The following is a 17,972-nucleotide window of genomic DNA, read 5'->3' as shown; positions in this document are numbered from 1 at the left end:
ACTATTTATAATAGCCAAGTCATGGAAACAACCTAAATGTCCATCTGAAGATGACTGGATAAAGAAACTGTGGTATATTTATACAATGGGATACTACTCAGCCATAAAAAAAATTTTTTTAAATGCCATTTGCAACAACATGGATGGACCTGGCAATTGTCATTCTAAGTGAAGTAAGCCAGAAAGAGAAAGAAAAATACCACTTATATGTGGAATCTAAAAAAAAAAAAAAAAACCACAAATGAACTTATTTACAAAACAGAAACAGACTCACAGACATAGAAAACAAACTTACGGTTACCAGGGGTGGGTAGGGGGTGGGAAGGGATAAATTGGTAGTTTGAGATTTGCAGATATTAATTAATATATATAAAATAGATAAACAAGTTCATACTGTATAGCATAGGGAACTCAATATCTTGCAGTAACTTATGGTGGAAAAGAATATGAAAATAAATATATGTACATTCGGTATGACTGAAGCATTATGCTGTACACCAGAAATTGATACAACATTGTAAACTAACTATACTTCAATAAAAATACATATAAACAAACAAACAAAAAAAACTGATTCAAAAATAGGCAATGGATTTAAATAGACATTTTGCTGAAAAGCATATGCAAATGGCCAATAAGCACATAAAAAGATGTTCAACATCACTAATCACTAGGGAAATGCAAATAAAAACTACAATGAGATACCGCCTCACACCCAGCAGGATGGCTACTATCAAAAACACAGAAAAGTGCTGGGAGGATATGGAGAAATCCAAAACAGTACGGAGGTTCCTCAAAAAACTGAAAAATACAACTACCATATCACCCATCAATTGCACCCAAAAGAATTGAAAGCAGGGTCTTGGAGAGGTATTTGTACACCCATGTTCACAGCAGCATTATTGACAACAGCTAAAACATGGAAGCAACCCCAGTGTCCATCTACCAACGAACAGATTACCAAAATGTGGTTCATACATGCAATGGATACATACAATCCAGACTTAAAAAGAAATTTTGCAAAATGTTACACAATATGAATGAATCTTGAGGAAATTTCCTAAGTGAAATAAGCCAATCACAAAAAGACAAATACTGTATGATTCCACTTACATGAGGTACTTAGAGTAGAAACAAAATCACAGAGACAGAAAGTAGAATGGTGGCTGCCAGCGGCTAGAGGGAGGGGAGAATGGGACTATGGAAAATTATTGTCCAATAAGCAAAAGTTTCCAATTTATAGAATGAAAACAGTTACAGGGTGGTGATGGTTATATAACAAATGTGAATATATTTGATACCACTGAACTGTATAGTTAAAAATGGTTAATATGGTCAATTTTATGTTATATGAGTTTTAAACACACACACACAGAAAAGGAAAATTGGGGTGGGGGAACATATGTCTACTTCTATGGCTGAAACCTTCAGTGATATTTAAGCAAGCCATAAGTTGGATAGGTAGCCATTGAAGATAAAGATTTTGTTTGTTTTAGTAAACGGGAGGGCATACGATCCCAGAGCAAGTGCAAATTCTACTCTGGAAGACACTACCCACCACCACAGTCTCTAGGAGAGAAGTCAGTGATATCAACCAACGCAGAGCAGACCCCCTTCCCACTGCAGCCCGGCCCCGGAAGCCCCATCTCAAGTCCCCATCCAGTCTTGACCTACTGCCTTGGCAAAGGCCTGGAGCCCTCCGGGACCACTCATCTACTCTTTATGAAATCACAGACCTCAGGGAATTATCCCAATAATACAAAGTGAGATCCATCCTCTCCAAACCCCGTCCCCACCCACACGTACCATGGAGCCCAAAGGAGAGAAGCAGGGACAGATGGGGAATTCAAAAGCAGCACCTACTCAGAAGCCATGAACAAGGCCTGAAGGATGCTGTTCACGTAGCACGTGTTGCCCAGGTTGATTAAACCGATCTTGCCCGTGTCTGACTTGGCCATGAGCCGGGGGTAGAAGCCGGCCAGCTCACTCTTCTGCGAGGTCCAGGCATCCTGCCCCAGCAGCTGTTTGATTCGGTCCTCATTGGGAACATGGAGGTCCTGAGAGGGGAACAAGCCAGCAGCACAGTGGGCACCAGGTTCAGCTCTAAAAATATGACCTCCTTTGGGAAGACTTCTTGAACTACAGCCTACCCCATACCTACCCAAGCATACCGCCCCAAGTGTCCTAAAGAGGTATGTGAACAGCCCCCTGCTTTCAAACTTATTCTAGGCTCTCATCTTGACATGTAGGCCTTCTACATGATCTTTCATGTCACAACTGCCTTAAGAAGGTGGTAAAGTCCCCATGGTATAGATGCAAAAACTAAGACCCAGAAAGAGAAAGAATTTTCTTAGAAGCAGTAAGCCAAGAATCCGTATGTCAGACAAGCCCAGGGTGTGACAGACTCTAAGCAATGACAACACTGGCCCACTGGCTAGATCCAGCAGTGTCATGATCTCGACTCTAATCCTGACTCTTGTCCTCACAGCTGTCTGGCTGTGGTCAGTGAGCCTCCCTGACTTGGTCAGTCAACCTCCTTGGACCTCAGTTTCCTCATTTGTCAAGTGAGAATACTCCTACCTTACATCAGTTTGGCACTCTACACTTTCACGGTGCTTGCCCACAATGATGCTCCTGTTTTCACTGTCTTTACTTTAAGGACGTTCGGAGTCAGCTTTTTGGAATTAGTCAACCCCCTGGAACTTGATCCCACAGTCAAGACGGTGGGAGGATCCAGGGGGTCTGAGGTATGATTCCTTGGTCACAGGCTCGGGGATTAGCATGCTTTCCCACTCATTATCCTTTTTTACATTAAACAGCTGCACGTAAAAGAATATTACCAAGCACTGGTTCTAATAATGATGTATTTTAAAGAAAAACACCTAAGCATATTGCAGTGTTACTTAGATTTAAGCAACATTCATGACAGTTCCTCTAGCCCTGTTCTTACTTTCAGATCATGAGCACAACGCCTAGATTTGTCTAAGGCTCCAGAGCCTCAAACCAGCTTAGCACTGAAAGGCCTCCAGCGCACAGACTCGTCACTGCAGAAGGTCTGGCCCAAGCAATGGTTTATCATGTCTGCTCACTCCTTTCCTAGGATTGTTTATCAAATAATTTATCAGATTATCACCTCTCACAGATGATTTAAATCACAGATGATTTAAAAAAATATAGGAGCTGCCAGAGGCAAGATAAGAAGATAAGGGCTCATATCTTCTTAGTCCCTTCTTTTCTTCCTATTATCCCCTATTCAATCCCCACCCCACACACAACATGAATAGGGACAAAGACTGACAGAACCAACCCCTACTCCCTCACCCCCCATCACCACACACACACACGATACAAAAATTACTACACAAGAGAAAAGACATCAAATGCCATTTTTCCCAAAGAAGGAAATTTTGTACTCTTAGAAGAGTAAAACAAAAATTTCCAAATAACTTTCAAGTTCCTCATGTTATTGGAAATTTACATACAACGGCTCCCAGAGAAACTGCCATAACCCAATACAACGGCCTAAGAGAGAATTTTCCACAATTTCTAAAAGAGCCTGTATACAAAGGATGTACTCACATGTGAAAGAATTTTAGAAACAATAAAATCCTACAAATACTTTGCTGCCTTGTCTCTCCAACTGGCTCATACCAAGGGTTACTCAAAGCCACAGGACGAAATCTTCCTACAACTACATTTGCTAACATTCAAGGAAGAAAAATGTTTACATTAAAACAAGTGTTTATAATTATGAAGTAAATACTTGAATCTTTGACTTAAAATGAGCTTTTTTAGAGAAACTCTGGGCTTTTGTCAGGCTGCTTGGGTAAGTCTCCTCCCTGAGGTCAAGTAATTCGTAAGAAACCTTTGAGAAGCCCAGACCTGCTGGATTAAGCACTCACTCAGCCTAGTTTACACAGCCCTCCGCACTGCTGATCCTTCTGATCTCCCTACCCATCCACCACGCGTTACAGCCCAACTGGATATGCATGTGCCCGCTCCCATGCCCTTCCCTTTGACTTGTCTGAGGGCCTCTTCCTGCCAGCCCCCATCCCTCAAGGTCTAAATTCTATATCCCCTCTCCAGAGGGTTTTCCAGAATCTCCACAAGTGGGGGCCCCACACTATCTTTACCTTTTGTATAGAGCCTAACTCCCTATGCCTAGTGGTCCAGGGATTCGCAGACTCACCTTCTCTCTGGAGCAGACCACATCCCCTAGAGTGTAAAGCCTGGGTCTCACTCAGCGTGGGTTTCCCTCGGTGCCTGTGCAGGCCACGCTCCCTCCTCTTTGTTCACACCTCCACGATATCATCCTTCACACTACAGTCACCTTCATTCACTCAGACATTTATTAGACACAAGGATCAATAAGACATGTCCCCGCCCATGAGAAGCTCACAGTAACAGTCACTTCCAACAAATTTAAGTCCTGTCTCCACTGCTCATCCATTTCCAGTACCAGGAAGCCCATGATCTAGCAAGGCAGCTGCTTCCCCTTTGTAGGTTAGCGCTATTTAAAAAACAAACAAAACTTTTATGTTAAGCTGGAAAACTTTAGAAAATCTAAGTAAATGTCAGAGGTTTTGTCGTATCTACCAATTAGATACCAACAATCTACACATGATAGACTGTTCCCTTGTATGTTTTGTAATTTGGGGATTATAAACTCATCTTTAGTACAACTTTATCTTTGCGTCTTTCAAGAAGTTTAATTTCTGTTTCTACTAGGCAACCCTCGGGTATTACAAGTTTATGATTACTTTCAATGATAGTATCTGAGCACAACCCCACAGAAGATAAGAATTTGAATGCCTAAACCCACATGAGAGCAGGCCAATAATTATAAATGTCTTTTTTCCCCAATCCAGAGCCCAGACCATGCCAGAGAAGTTTCCTTGATGTCTATTTGGGGCCATGTGTATTCTTCCTAGAGCACCCTTTTACTAACAGTAAAGCCTTTCCTGGGTCCTGGTTTACATGGCCCTCTTAGTACTAACTCCCTCCTGGGAGCAGGTCCTAAGCCTCTCCTCCTGTCCCCACCAGCTCAAGCCACTGTCTTACCCAACCTTCCTCCCTACCCACAAGGCAAAAGAGCATCACCTCTCACTTACCATTCTGGAATTTGGTTTTCTCTTCCTTTTTGTCCCCTGGGGATTCTCCCTGACTTCCCTGCAAGCTCAGCTTTGTACTTAAAAAGATGTTTGTTATATTTTAACAAGCATTTCTAGGTGTTTGGTGTGGAACACTTCCCAGGTTATCTATCTGCTGTGCTACAGAAATGGAAGTCAGATCAGAGGCTGTGAAACAGCCATCGCCTACCTGGAGATCTTTCACACCTGGACCTGCCCTCTGTATCAAGCAATGGGAAAGGGTTCAGCCCTGGCTGTGACTCTCACTACCTCCGTGACTCTGCATAAGACACCACACCTCTCCAAGTCTCATTTTCCTCCTCTGTGAAATTGAAATGACACCAGTACTTGCTCCACAAGTTTCTAGTGAGCAACAGAAGACAGTACGTACGAGAAAACACTGAATATGGCACTACAAAAACATCTACAAATGTTGCTGTCCTAGTAACCCAGCAAGCCCAGGTCAGAAGCCCTTTCTTCCTTGTAGCCTCCTCCTCTGCCTCTTCATTGCTCTCAGGCCGACCTTCATAGGCATTTCATAAGCTGTTTAGATCAGAGTTACAGGTAAACACATCAGTCACCCCACTAGGCTGTGAGCTCCTCAAAGGAGGAGATTTGGTCTGCCTCACACCTGTGTCTCCAGTTCCCAATTGGGCCTGGCATAGAGTAGGGCATAAGTCTTGTGAACAACTGTAAACAATCCCTGCTCTGTAGTGCTAAGAGGAGACAGACACATAGACAGTAACCATGTGTGACAGAGGGATGCAGGGGGCTGTGGGAGCTCAGGGGGCCCATGACCCAGCCAGGGGAGCCAAGAAGAGGGGTGGGTTCAATTACCAGAGTTATGAAAGAGGGCTTCCTGAGGGAGGCAACACTTGATAACAGCATTAAAGGAGCCTTAGTTGGGGTTGGAGTTATCCAGGCAGAACAAGAGAGGGGTTTAAGTGAAAGAGATAGGCATATGCAAAGGCTCAGAGCAGTCCATCATGAGAGGGAGACTCTTCTAGGGGAATAGCAGGTGGCTCAGTGTGCCTGAAGCACAGGATGGGCCAGGAGGTACTGGGAGTAGCCAGGGACCAAGTGATGTGGGGGCTGCCACTAACCTGGAGTGTGGCCTTAGGCAAGGCCCAAACCAGCACCCTCGTCAGAGGGGGTCACAGAAGCAGTAAGGACTGTTACTCACCTTGATGGCCTCCATGATGGGTTCATACAGGTCTGGGAAGCCTGGGAACCGGAACACCATGCAGTGGACCAGCTCTGCCAGCTGCTCCAGGCAGCTGGTCCCCGAGTTGGAGTCCTCCTTGACCAGAGAGGCCACCATTGGGGGGATGTGAGGGAGGAGCTGTGAGAGCAGAGCAGGGTGAGGTTCAACACCAGTTTACCCACAGGAGACAGGGGATGGTGGTCAGTGCTGAAGGCACCCGGATCCCTGAAGCAGGGAGGTCTGCCCACCTGACCTACATGGGGCTCTAAGGGAGATGACTCTCTTCACAAGACACATAACCTTGGATACTTTGCCTCAGTCTTTTCATCTGTTTAATGGTATAAATAATTCCCTCCTCACGGTTGAGGGGAGGCCAGAGCCTGAGCCCCAGCTATTAAGTATCAGGAACAGGCCTCCCTAAACAGATTGAAGGCTTGAGTGACCAGGGCCACTCTGTCACCCAGGAGTGATGCTGGGGCCACAATGTGGTCAGCTGGTGGGCAGCCCTGACAGAGCATGAGCGGCAGCAAACATTTACATGTCAAGCATTTCATCCTCACAGTGACATTATGTGGCGATTACTACCCCCATCTTATAGATGAAAAAATTAGTTAGAGAGGTTATATAATTTGCCAAGGATTTCACCTTGGGTTACAGGAGAAGTTGGCGTGTGAGCCAGGTCTGTCTGAACCCAAAGGCCATTTCTTTCCTCTGTGCTACTGAGTGTTAACTTTCAAATCCATGGGGGTGCGATGCCGTAACATCCCAGGGATGGACAGAGTCAGGCCATACAAACTGCGAGCAGGGAAGCCCAAAAGAAGGATGGAAAGAAAGAAATGTTTGTCAAGTCCCTAGTATATGGCAGGCTCTTGAGAAATGAGAAATGTCACCTCCTTTAATCCTGTCCCCCTATCCTGGGGGTTGAACCCCCATCCCAGGTTCTAAGAGCTACATGCCCGGCCCAAAGTCACCACATCGGGTAAATGGCAGACCTGGGACTCAACCCCACATATGCTAATCCCTGGTTCTGTGTTTTTCCCACTGCAAAAATCAGAGAGCATGAAGCTTCTGCACTGACCAGGAGCCAGCAGAATCTAGGGCCACATCCACCGGGGAAGGCAGGCAGCTCCCCAGGGCTACAGGCTGCTCTTCCCAAGGGAGGGCCCCTAAGATGACACAAAGGGCTGGGAGCTGAGGTCAGGCCATTCTGGTGCTGGTGAACAGCAGGGTACAGAAAGGACACTGGGTCAGGAGTTAGACCAACTCAGCTGGCATCTTCCCTGTACCACCTACCAGCTGCGTGCCTGGGACAAGCAACCCAACCTCCCTAAACTGCAGTTTCTTCAGCTGAAAAATGGAGAAAATGATAGAACCTCCCTCTTGGGGCTGTTTCAGAAGTAAACTGAATGAACATATGCACTGGCTTTAGCACTGTGCCTACCACACAGCTGGCCCCCAAGGAATCTTAGCTACTATCGTTCCAGACCCGTGTCTACTGTGGGCTCGTGGGGAGGTCACACACATTCTCTGGCCTCAGTTTCCTATCTGTAAAATGGAGTCTCAAGTCTCTTCCATCCTAACATCCAGGACTTGGAGGTAGGTCTTGGGCTTCAAGCCCAGATCCGTCAAGTCCCAAAAGAGACAGCATGTCTGGCCTCCAGTCAGACTAGTGGGGGATGCAGAGCTGCCCACCCTCAAAGCAGTATACAGGGACCCTTACCAGGTGGAAGGCCTCATGGGAGTGCTGGAAGGTCAGGAGCATGTACTTAAGGACAGACAAGGCGGCTCCCCGGACAATGGGGTACAGAAGCTTGGAGAAAACCTGGAAAAGAGTCCTTGGTCAGGAGTCCCCAAGGCCTGGGCTGCCCGAGGCCAAGTGCAGACACAGACCTGAAAGGGAGCTAGAGTTAAAGTAGCAGAGCCACATGGAAGAAACACAGAGATGCTCACAGACCTGGGTGGATGGACAGGTGGTGAAATGGACAGCAAGATAGCTGGTATCTGATGGATGGATGGATGGATGGATGGATGGATGGATGGATGGACGGACGGACGGACGGACCAAAAGTGACAGACACATACACTTGAATGACAAATCAAAGGAATGAATGGGGGAGACCTGAGGCCCAGAGAGGGGCAGTGAATTGTCCCAGGTCACAGCGAGCTTGGGTGGGAGCCCCAGTGCTCTGCCTCCCAGACCTGCAATGCCTTCTGGCAAGAGACTAGCAGGAAAGGCCAGAAGCCAGGGCTAGGATAGGGGCCCACCAACCTTCTCAATTTTGGCGAGTGAAACCTCGATCAAGATGCTGAACTTCTTAACAGCGGCCAGGCCCTTCAGCAGTGCAATGATCCACTTGTCAATGTTCTTCCCCAGGGGCCAGGACACCCAGTCGATCATCCTGGTGAGGGGAGTGACAGTGACACAAGGACCAGGGAGGCCCAAATGCCTGGGAAGGGGCAGCCCAGGGACCAGCCCTAATGTCCTAAAACCCCACACTGACTCACACCTGCATACAGGGCAGCCCTGGGATCCGTGGGATGAACAAGACACTTCTGGAAACTGCAAATGAGCCCAGTACAGGCACCTGGCAGAGACGGGGGCTCCCAGACTGGCAAGAGGGAAGCCAGGCCCTTTCAGCACCCCAGACCTCACCCCTATACACACTGGGCTGCAGTGGCAGAACAGGGCTTTCAGCTGCCTCTGCCTGGACTGTGGGGCCCAATGGCAGGGGGAGCAGTGCCCCCAGGCCAGAAGCCCTGGCTCCAGCAAACCCTTGCTTGTGACCTGGAGCAAGTCACTTACTCTCTCTAGCCTCAGTTTCTTCCTCTGTAAAATAGGGACAATAATTCACAGGGTTGTTGTATGTATTAAAAGAGATCACAATAGCTAACAGCTAATAGCTAACATTTATGTCTTATTCACTCTGCACCAAGCACTGCTCTACCTGCCTTACATGTTAACCCATCTGACCCCCACGAGATAACGCCTGTGCACACTGAGCAGGAAGCTGCCACACAGGAGGTGCTCAGGAAAAAGTCACTATTATTGTTATTTTTATACACAGACTGTGCTATAAAGAGAACAATAAAAGATCAAAGTAGTACTAATTATGGTAATAACAGCTACCGTGGCACTGTTCTAGGCACCCACCTTACATGTATTATCTCCTTTTACCTCATTCAGTCCTCACAACAACCCTGTAAGATGGGGTCAATTATACTACATTCTATGGAGGAGGAAGCTGAGACATAGAGGGGTTGAGCAACCTGCCCAGAGTCATACAGGCAAGAAGTAGGAGAGCCAGGCTTTGAACTCAGGCAGCTTACCTCTAGAGCCCAAACTCTTACCCGCTACAGACAAGGAATCCAGGAAGACCCAATGGAGACAGTGGATCTGCACACGGGTATGGAAAGAATGGCAGGGGAAGGCATGCCAGGTGGACGGGGTCTGCAGAGCCAGAGGCTTGCAGGCAGGAGGGGAGGCGTCATATTCTGAGATCATTGGCCAGGCAGGTGTGCTTAGATCACAGGTGTGATGATGTTCAAATGAGGTGGGGGATGTGCAAGAGCTAAAAAGCACTCACTCTGTTTGTCACACTTGCCAATCTCAGAAAGCACTTCTTGAAGTACTTTCACCTGCTAACATGACCCCCATGGAAGCCTGACCACTTCTTATACCACCTCTGCTATTACAGAGGGGAAACCGAAGCTCAGAGAGTTCACTGACTTGTCACCCAGCCTGAGAGCATCACTAGGGCAAAGCTCTCTGTGTACCCCCTATCCAGCCCTGGGCCAGGCACAGGAAAGGCTCAAGGATGGATGGATGAACAAGTGTGAGGGCTGGGCCCTCTGACAATAAATCTAGCCCAACAATCCCACCCAGTGGAAGGGGCTTCTGGGAGGGACAAAGACCCGACCACCACTAGGCCCTCAGCCCACCTGCTAATGGCAGTCAGCATCTGGGAGTCAGTCACACTGTCATCATTGCTGAGGTTCCGGACGACACCATCCATGAGCTCCAATGGGAGGTGCTGGACCACACTGGCCAGGGCACTCGACGGCGGCTCCTCCTCTGGAACAGGGAGCTGGGCTGAGCTTAGCAGGGAAGTGGGCCCCACACCTCTCCCATCACCCCATGCCCTTCACACTGCCAAGGAACTAGGCTGTGCCTCTGCAAAGAGCACATTGGAGCCACCTCCTCACCTCTTACAGCATCCCAGCCTCTGATCTCATTTAGCTCATTCACTCAACAAACTTTCACTGGCACTGCTTTGGGCCCCTATTCTGAGCAAAGAAAAAAACAAAAAACAAAAACACTGACCCCCAACTGTGCATGTACGGGCAAGGCCTTTAAAAGGAGTAGGGTAACAATGGATCTGGCAAAAACAGGTATGAAGGCTATGTGAACTGGGGGCAGGAAGGATAGTCCAAGTAAAACCCAATAAACAAAGGCTCAGAGGTGAGAAAAAAACATTTAGTTATGAAAATTTGTTGTTCAATTGTATAAAGACCGAGGTCCTTATACTTCTTCCTCCTGCCAGGTGCATCCCTTTGCTTTCCCCTGAACAGCCCTATAATCAGAGAAGGCACCGATTTTATTTGTCATTTAAACTACAGCGCAATTTCCACAGTTGCCAACGGAGGGCCAAGACTGCCACTTCAGAGCTGACACGTACAGGCTCCACCGCGCCTCCAGACCTCCCCTCCATCCGCCCAGAGCACCCTGCCCCGCTGCCTGGTGCTGCCCAGCTCTCAAGGCCTGGTTCAAAAGTCACCGCCTCTACGAAGCCTACCTGACCCAAAAGACATGCTGACCCCCCCTCTTCCTCTTCCTCTTCCTGTTGTCTCACTCGGCCCCTCGTCCTCCTCCTGGCCAGACTGAACTGGGCCCGGTCCTCCCTGCACGCCCAGCATTCACTACAGGATAGGACACCTCACCACCACCACCACCACCACCACGCCAGCCCCAACCCCGCAGGAGCTCAGGAGAGGCCTGCTAACCAGACAAAGGGTCAAGGCACTCCCGGACCTGTGCACGCCCAGCATTCACTACAGGATAGGACACCCCACCACCCCCACCCCCACGCCAACCCGCAGGAGCTCAGGAGAGGCCTGGTAACCAGACAAAGGAACAATGCACTCCCGGACCTGTGCTGTAGCACGCACGCGCTAAACCACCACGCGGGCACGCCATCCATAAGACTCCGCACGCACAGTCCCCGCCCCGGCCCTAAAGCACACGCACCTGTGCAGGAGATAACGGCGAACAGCTCCTTGAGGCAAGGCAGGATGGCGGCGGGCTGAGCACGCCACAGTTGCGCCAGAAGCCCGCTCACCTGCTGGGCCTGCTCCAGGAACTCCACGGCACCCTCCTCGCCCTCTGCGGGGCAACGGAAGCGACCGAGGCAGCGCACCAGCTGCTGGCAGAAGAGCAGGCGGTGCGGGCCGTCGGGGACGCAGCGAGGATGCCGCGCCAGCAGCCGTGCCACCTGCGCGCAGGCCGCCGGCCCCGGGCGCTCGCACACGGTGCGCAGCACCTCGCGCCGCATCAGCGCAAACACCTCCTCCGCCGCGGGCCCCTCGGGCAGCAGTTGCAGGCCGAGCTGTACGCAGGCTAGCGCGCGGGCCCCCGGCGGCCCGGCGCCCCCCTGCAGCAGGCGCAGCACGCGTCGTGCGCTGAAGAACTCGGCGAAGACTTCGGGGTGGTGGCGGCCGGCCACATGCAGCAGCTGGCAGCCCACACGGCGCGGCAGCTCGTCCGCACCGCCCACGTAGAGACGCGTGCCCAGTGCTAGCAGGGCCAGGCACTGCTCTCTCTCCAGCGGCTGCCGCGCAGCCTCAAGCACGCGGCGCACCAGCCCTTGCTTCACGCTCGCCGGGTATGATGACGTCACTACCGCCTCCAGGATCTTGTCCATAGTAGCTGCGCTGTGGGGGGTGGGGAGCAGGGTCACACTCTGCCGGACAGGTCCGATCCCCCACGTGATCCCCTGCGTGCTGAGACTTGGGGGGCGAGAAACTCAACCTTTCTGTGCCTCAGTTCCCCATCTGTGAAACGGGGAAAGGATACTTACCTCACTGGGTTGTATCATGATGAAGTAAAGCACAATGCCTGGTATATAATAAGCCCCAGTGGGTTGTAGTTATTGCTGATGAGCGCCCTTCAGCTCACAAAGGCAACATCTGAGCCTTCCCCTCTCCGCTACCCCTTTACCCCTCTCTCCCCAGGCCTCCTGGTGACCCTATCCATTCTTGGCAAGGCAAGTAAAAAAGCTGGGTTTAGAAACGGCTGCCGAGTCTCGGTCAAGTCATGTCCCATGGGGAAATGAGCTGGCCACACACACAAATCACACCTCAGGGAAAGAGGGCCTACAGGGCTTTCTGAGATCCCTTGCACACTTCATTTTGCCCCAATCAACTTCCTGCTCTTTCTCAAGTGACCTACCCCTTTCTAAGATTCCACCTCTTTGTGTATGTACACTGTGCCTTTTGCCTGAAGCATCCTGTCTCCCAAGACTTCCACCACCACCACACACTCATACAATCAGGCAAAATCTTATTTTCCTTTGAAGCCCACCTAAAAACCCTTGTCCTTAATGAGAACCTTAATGAATTCATCCCTTATCTTGATTCCTACAGCCACCCGTGGCCCCTTCTTCCATTGCCGCTGGGATCACATGGCCAGGTTTTATGGGTCCAAATCTTTAAGGCAGAGCATCTCATCTCTGTGCTCAGCCCTGCACATGCAGGCCCTGTCTGCCTCCCTAGCCTCAGCCCACACCAGCCCCTCACTCTTGACTCACACTATGTTCTCCCTGCTACTGGGCTTTTGTACTTGTTCTTCCCTCCCTTCCTTGCTTGGCTCACCCCACAGATCTCTGCCAACTTCTTCCTCAAGGAAGGTTTGCCATACCTCTCTGTCTGGATCAAATGCCTCTGTTAACAATCTCAGGACATCCTGTCCTCCTTTATAGCACTTACCATGATTACTTGATTGGGGTCATCCTCCTCCACTATACTATATTAGTTCCTTAGGGCAGGAACCATGTCGGGTTTCATTTACCACTTTATCCCCTGCACCTTATACAGTACCTGGCACATAGTAGGCATTTGTTGAATGAGCAAATGCAGAGTACAGTGTGAGTTACTGCTACCTTATTCCTCTGAGCCATAATAGTCTTCCCTCTGCCCTTCCACTCCATTTGGGCTGTTTCCTGGAAGGTTTTACCCCAAACTGACCCTCTTTGACACCTGATTCTCATCCTGGTTCCCATAGGTTCAAACTGCTCTCTTAATATCCAACTCTCAGCTCCTAAAAGGCCAGACCATTTCTTTGTTTATTTGAATAATCCCACTCTAGGCAAGACTTGATATAAGGCTCAGCGTACATTAGGTGTTTAATTAAACTTATTGGCTCAGTAAAAACTACTCTATTCTTGAGACCTAGGGTAGGTGTGAAGACAAGCCAGAAATTTCCCAGATGATGGGCCAGAAACTTTTATTCAAAACCACAGATACTGTGGGACCCCAACTATGCACCAGGCTCTGTGAAGCCCTTCCCTTCTCTGTCCTGGAGACCAAACCTCCATTACTGCATGTGTTACAATGCAATGGGCTCATTTGCTTATCTCTCTCTCACCAGATTGTTAGCTCCTTGGGGCAGGGATCAGGCTTATTTCTCTGTGGCTGGTATCTCCCATGCCAGTCACTTGAGCCTCTTTTCTGTAAAATGGGGATAAATGATATCAGGTTGAACCACTTAAAAGTGAGGGATCAGACACTGCCAATTCCCATCATTCTACCCGTTACCGCCCACATCAGGTGGTTTTGCCTGGCAGCTGGGAGCTCGGTCAGTAGAGTCATTTTATGAGGGCTCTGATCTCCGAGGCCAGCCCTGCAGCCTCTGTGCAGCCTGTGGCCTGACCACTCCAGCAAGCCCTGCCTACCTGCCCCTACTCCCACGCAGGCAGTCTGAGGCCAGCTGTCACCATGGTCACCAACAAACCCACTCACTAATATCTTGGATGCATTCATGCAAAGGGGTTTTTAGAGGGCTGGACCTCACCTGACCCATTCCAAGCCACGAAAGGGAGGCAGAACAATGCCTGCTTTTCCTATGGCACAGATGGAGAAGCCAAGTATCAACAAAGGAGAAAGACACAGCCTTGGCAGGGTGGGATTAGAACCTGAACTTAGCCTCTCTTAGGGAGGCAGAAGCAGACTGCCAGCAGTCCTCGGGGGAGGGTGGATTATCCTTCCTTCTAGACTCTGGACGAGGATATGGCCTATCGACACTGGCTCTGACCCAAGAGACAGCTGCCCCACAGCAAATGCATCAGCAAACAGCAGCCACGTCCTCCCTCAGAAGAGCCTGCATTAAACGCTTGAGACCCAGGTTCTCTGCTTCAGAATCACCAGGTGACCTTGGATGAGTTCCTGCCTCAACCTTCTCACTGGAAAATAGGGACCATTTGGGCTTACCACTGATGAGGTTGCGATAAGGTATAAAAAAGATGAGGGCTGGCCATGAGTCTATTCTTGGGACATCTGGCACTGAGAGAGAAAGACAGTGTCACAGAAGGAGCTGAGGAGACACTCCTGATTTAGCTTATTCTACTAGGAATTGTATCCATTAGCCCTCACTGCCAACTCAGCATTTCCACTGAGTCTCCTCTGAGCTCCAGCCTCACTCAAAATCACCTCCTCTTGACCTCTTGCCTGAACTAGTGCAGTACCTCCTAACCAATCTCCTCTTTCCCTCCCTCAATCCATCCTCCATTGAGGCAGGTGTCCTGCAGGAGTAGAGTCCAGATTTCAAATCTAGTCCAGCCACTACCCCCTACTGTGGCCACAGCCATCAAGGTTGGTGCTTTTCCACCCCAAACCCCAAAATGGGAGATGAATACCTGCCCACCCCTTAGCCTTTCCCAGCCAGTGCTGCAGCTCCTCCCCACATCCTTGGCTTGTATCTCTCACTGCTGACAGGACTGCCTGGGAGTCCCAGCAACACCCAGCCTGCTCCAGGGCACACAGTAAGCACACAGGAAAGTCATGATCCCTCCCCTAGAAGGCCCAGATCCCTTTATCTGTCCCTCTTGAATGATCCTCCACATTCCCAATGTGTATTGGTAGAGCCTGGCTCATCTCCATCACCCCCAAAGCACCCAGTGTGTGTGTGTGTGTGCATATGTGCGCGCAACTCCGATGCCCTGCCTCACCCCCTCCCTGGTCTCTCCCACCCACCCTGCAAATATTGTTAGATTAACCTCCTTAGACAATAAACTCCATCCTGCCCTGCCCCTGCTCAGATCCCTCAAGGGTCCCCGGCCCGTTCAGGATAAGGTCCAAACTCCTGAGCCTGACATTCAAGTCCTTTCTATGACACTGAGCTGATATGAGGTGGGGTTGGAGATAAACTTGACAAACTCTGTTCCGTGGTAAATCTACAGGAATTTGGGTAGTGGGCTTTTTCCTGCTCGACACTTTGGTGATGTCCACTCTGCTGGGAAAGGGCTTCTCCCTCTCCTCTCCTGGCAAATTCTGACTCATCCTTCAATGCCCAGGTCACATGCCCCCTCCTCTGGGAAGCCTTTCCCAATCACCCTGTGACTCAAAGTCTCTGGGCTCTGGCTTCCCAAGGCCCTCTTCACTTCTCTCATCCCTCAGCGGTGTAACTGGATTTTGTCTATCTCCCCCACCAGGCCAGCATCTCCTTTGGCTGGAAGTAGGTCTAATTCCCCTGTCTATGCCCAGCACAGGACCAAGCACAGAGGTGAAGGAGTGCCAAGTGACCAAGAGACATGTGACAGCAAGATGAGATAAAACCAAGGATATGATGAAAAAAGCACCTTCCAGCAACTGGCCTAATCCTTGGTCCTGTCACTGCCGTCATCTGCCCAGATCTGGTCTTGCATATCCATAACCCTGAGAATCTTAAACATCAGGCAAGAAAATCTTTACAGAAGTCACTGGATAGGCTTGAGTGAGGCTTTAGCCATTCTAGAAATGACTCAAACAACCAAAAAGAAAACAAAAAACAAACAAAAAAACCTGTTCCTGGTTAACCCTCAGGTCAAAAGTTCACAGAATCTCATGCGACAGGGTAGGGGACTTCAAGAAGGCTACTCTCAATTTCTCCATACCCCAGAGCACAGCAGACCCTCCAAGCCCCAGCATAGCATCTAAGAGTTGAAGAGCGCATTTCCTCTCCTCCCTAACCCTCATACCCAGTCTCCCTCCTTTGACTCCCCTGGGTGCTAGAGCTGCCCTGTGTGCGTGTGCGTGTGCGTGTGTGTGTGGTGTGGTGTGTGTGTGTGTGTGGTGTGTGTGTGTGTTGGTGGGGAACCAGGATGTCCCCTCCTGACACCTATAAGTGCCTCCATGCCTGGTCCCCCAGGTCTCTGGGCAGCAGTATCTCTCTCTATTTTTTAACTGAACTTCTACTCAAGGCAGCCCTGGGAAGGATCCCCCCTCATCATGCTACTGGGAGGCCCCCAACTGTCTCCTGGAAAGAAAGAATAAAAAGGTTGGGGGGGGTGGCTGGCAAGGGTGTGAATTACTAGCAACGAGCAAGTACTCTTTACTGAAAGGGAATTAAGGGGGAGAAGGGAAGAAGGTTCTCAAGAACCCATCCCCACTGGGGGGACCACCCCTCACATACCTCTGATGGCCGCCTCCCTGCCCCAACCCTAGGCTTTCTGGAAGGGCGGGCACCAGGCTGACACATGGGGTCTCCTGTTCACAAGGGTTCTTGTAGGGGGAGTACACTCAGGCAGAGGATGCTGAGAATAACAGAAGCCCATTTCAAGCGTGGCCTCTTGGCCCCCCAGTCTGTATCCCAGCTCGGCCCCACCCCTCTCTCCAGTTACACCAGCTCACTCGCTCCCCGCCCAGGCTGGGGCTGCGGATCCCACGGAAGGCTGGCGAGCTTCATGATACTGGGCGCGGGTGCCCTTAGCCCTGAGGGGGACAGAGGCTGGGGCCGGATCACCTATATACACAATTGATGAAGAAGGAGGCTACGGCCCAGAGAGGGGCAGCTACTCGCCCAAGGTCACACAGCCAGGCCCAGGATATACGGAGACCTCTCGCCTCCCAACGCTGTACTCTCAGAACCCTACGCGCGTGTTTCAGGCTCTCGAACCATGAAGGTGCAGACACTCCCTCCCCCAACCTGCAAACACGCCCCAGCCCCCTTACCTCGGGGACCACAGTAGCCCCTGCCTCAGAGCCGGCTCCTGGACGGAGGGCTCAGGCTGGGCAGGACCAGTCTAGGCCAGGATAGGTCAGGGCTGGCCCTTTGCTTCCCCCGAAGTGGGGACGCCCTCCGCCAGGTCCCAGACAGCAGGGATGCTGCTTCCACTGCAAAGTCCAACCTCTCCACCCCGCTCTGCACAAGCATATAGCCAGACAGTCAGACTCAGCGGCGCGGCCGCGGAGCTGCGGGGCGAAGTGGGGGGAGGGGCGAGGTGCGGGAAACGGGGCGGAGCCGGAGCGGGGTCTACCCCGCGAACCGCCACTCGGGCCGCGTCCCCTTTAAGTCCAGCCGGTCTGAGTGCTGGCATGGGCGGGGCGGGAGCTGGACGACTAACTGCAATTCCTCCTGGGAGATGGAGTTCGCACTTGGCGCGGCGAGCCGC

General features: G+C 50.5%; 1 protein-coding gene across 1 annotated transcript in view; it reads right to left on the bottom strand.

The window, feature by feature from the left end:
• Positions 1-17,791, bottom strand: part of USP35 (ubiquitin specific peptidase 35) — a 44,449-nt gene extending 26,658 nt beyond the window's left edge. Inside the window, exons 1-7 of the mRNA XM_064492750.1 lie at positions 17,533-17,791; positions 11,579-12,261; positions 10,273-10,405; positions 8,603-8,732; positions 8,054-8,155; positions 6,313-6,471; positions 1,864-2,057 (exon numbers count right to left, since the gene is read on the bottom strand). Of these exons, the coding sequence (XP_064348820.1) occupies positions 1,864-2,057; positions 6,313-6,471; positions 8,054-8,155; positions 8,603-8,732; positions 10,273-10,405; positions 11,579-12,251 (1,391 nt within the window). The 5' untranslated portion in view covers positions 12,252-12,261; positions 17,533-17,791. The remainder of the gene's footprint in view (positions 1-1,863; positions 2,058-6,312; positions 6,472-8,053; positions 8,156-8,602; positions 8,733-10,272; positions 10,406-11,578; positions 12,262-17,532) is intronic.
• Positions 17,792-17,972: the final 181 nt, after the last annotated feature.

This window comes from Camelus dromedarius, chromosome 12, assembly GCF_036321535.1.
Source record: "Camelus dromedarius isolate mCamDro1 chromosome 12, mCamDro1.pat, whole genome shotgun sequence".
Taxonomy (NCBI): domain Eukaryota; kingdom Metazoa; phylum Chordata; class Mammalia; order Artiodactyla; family Camelidae; genus Camelus; species Camelus dromedarius.
This window is presented reverse-complemented; position numbering and strand designations above follow the sequence as displayed.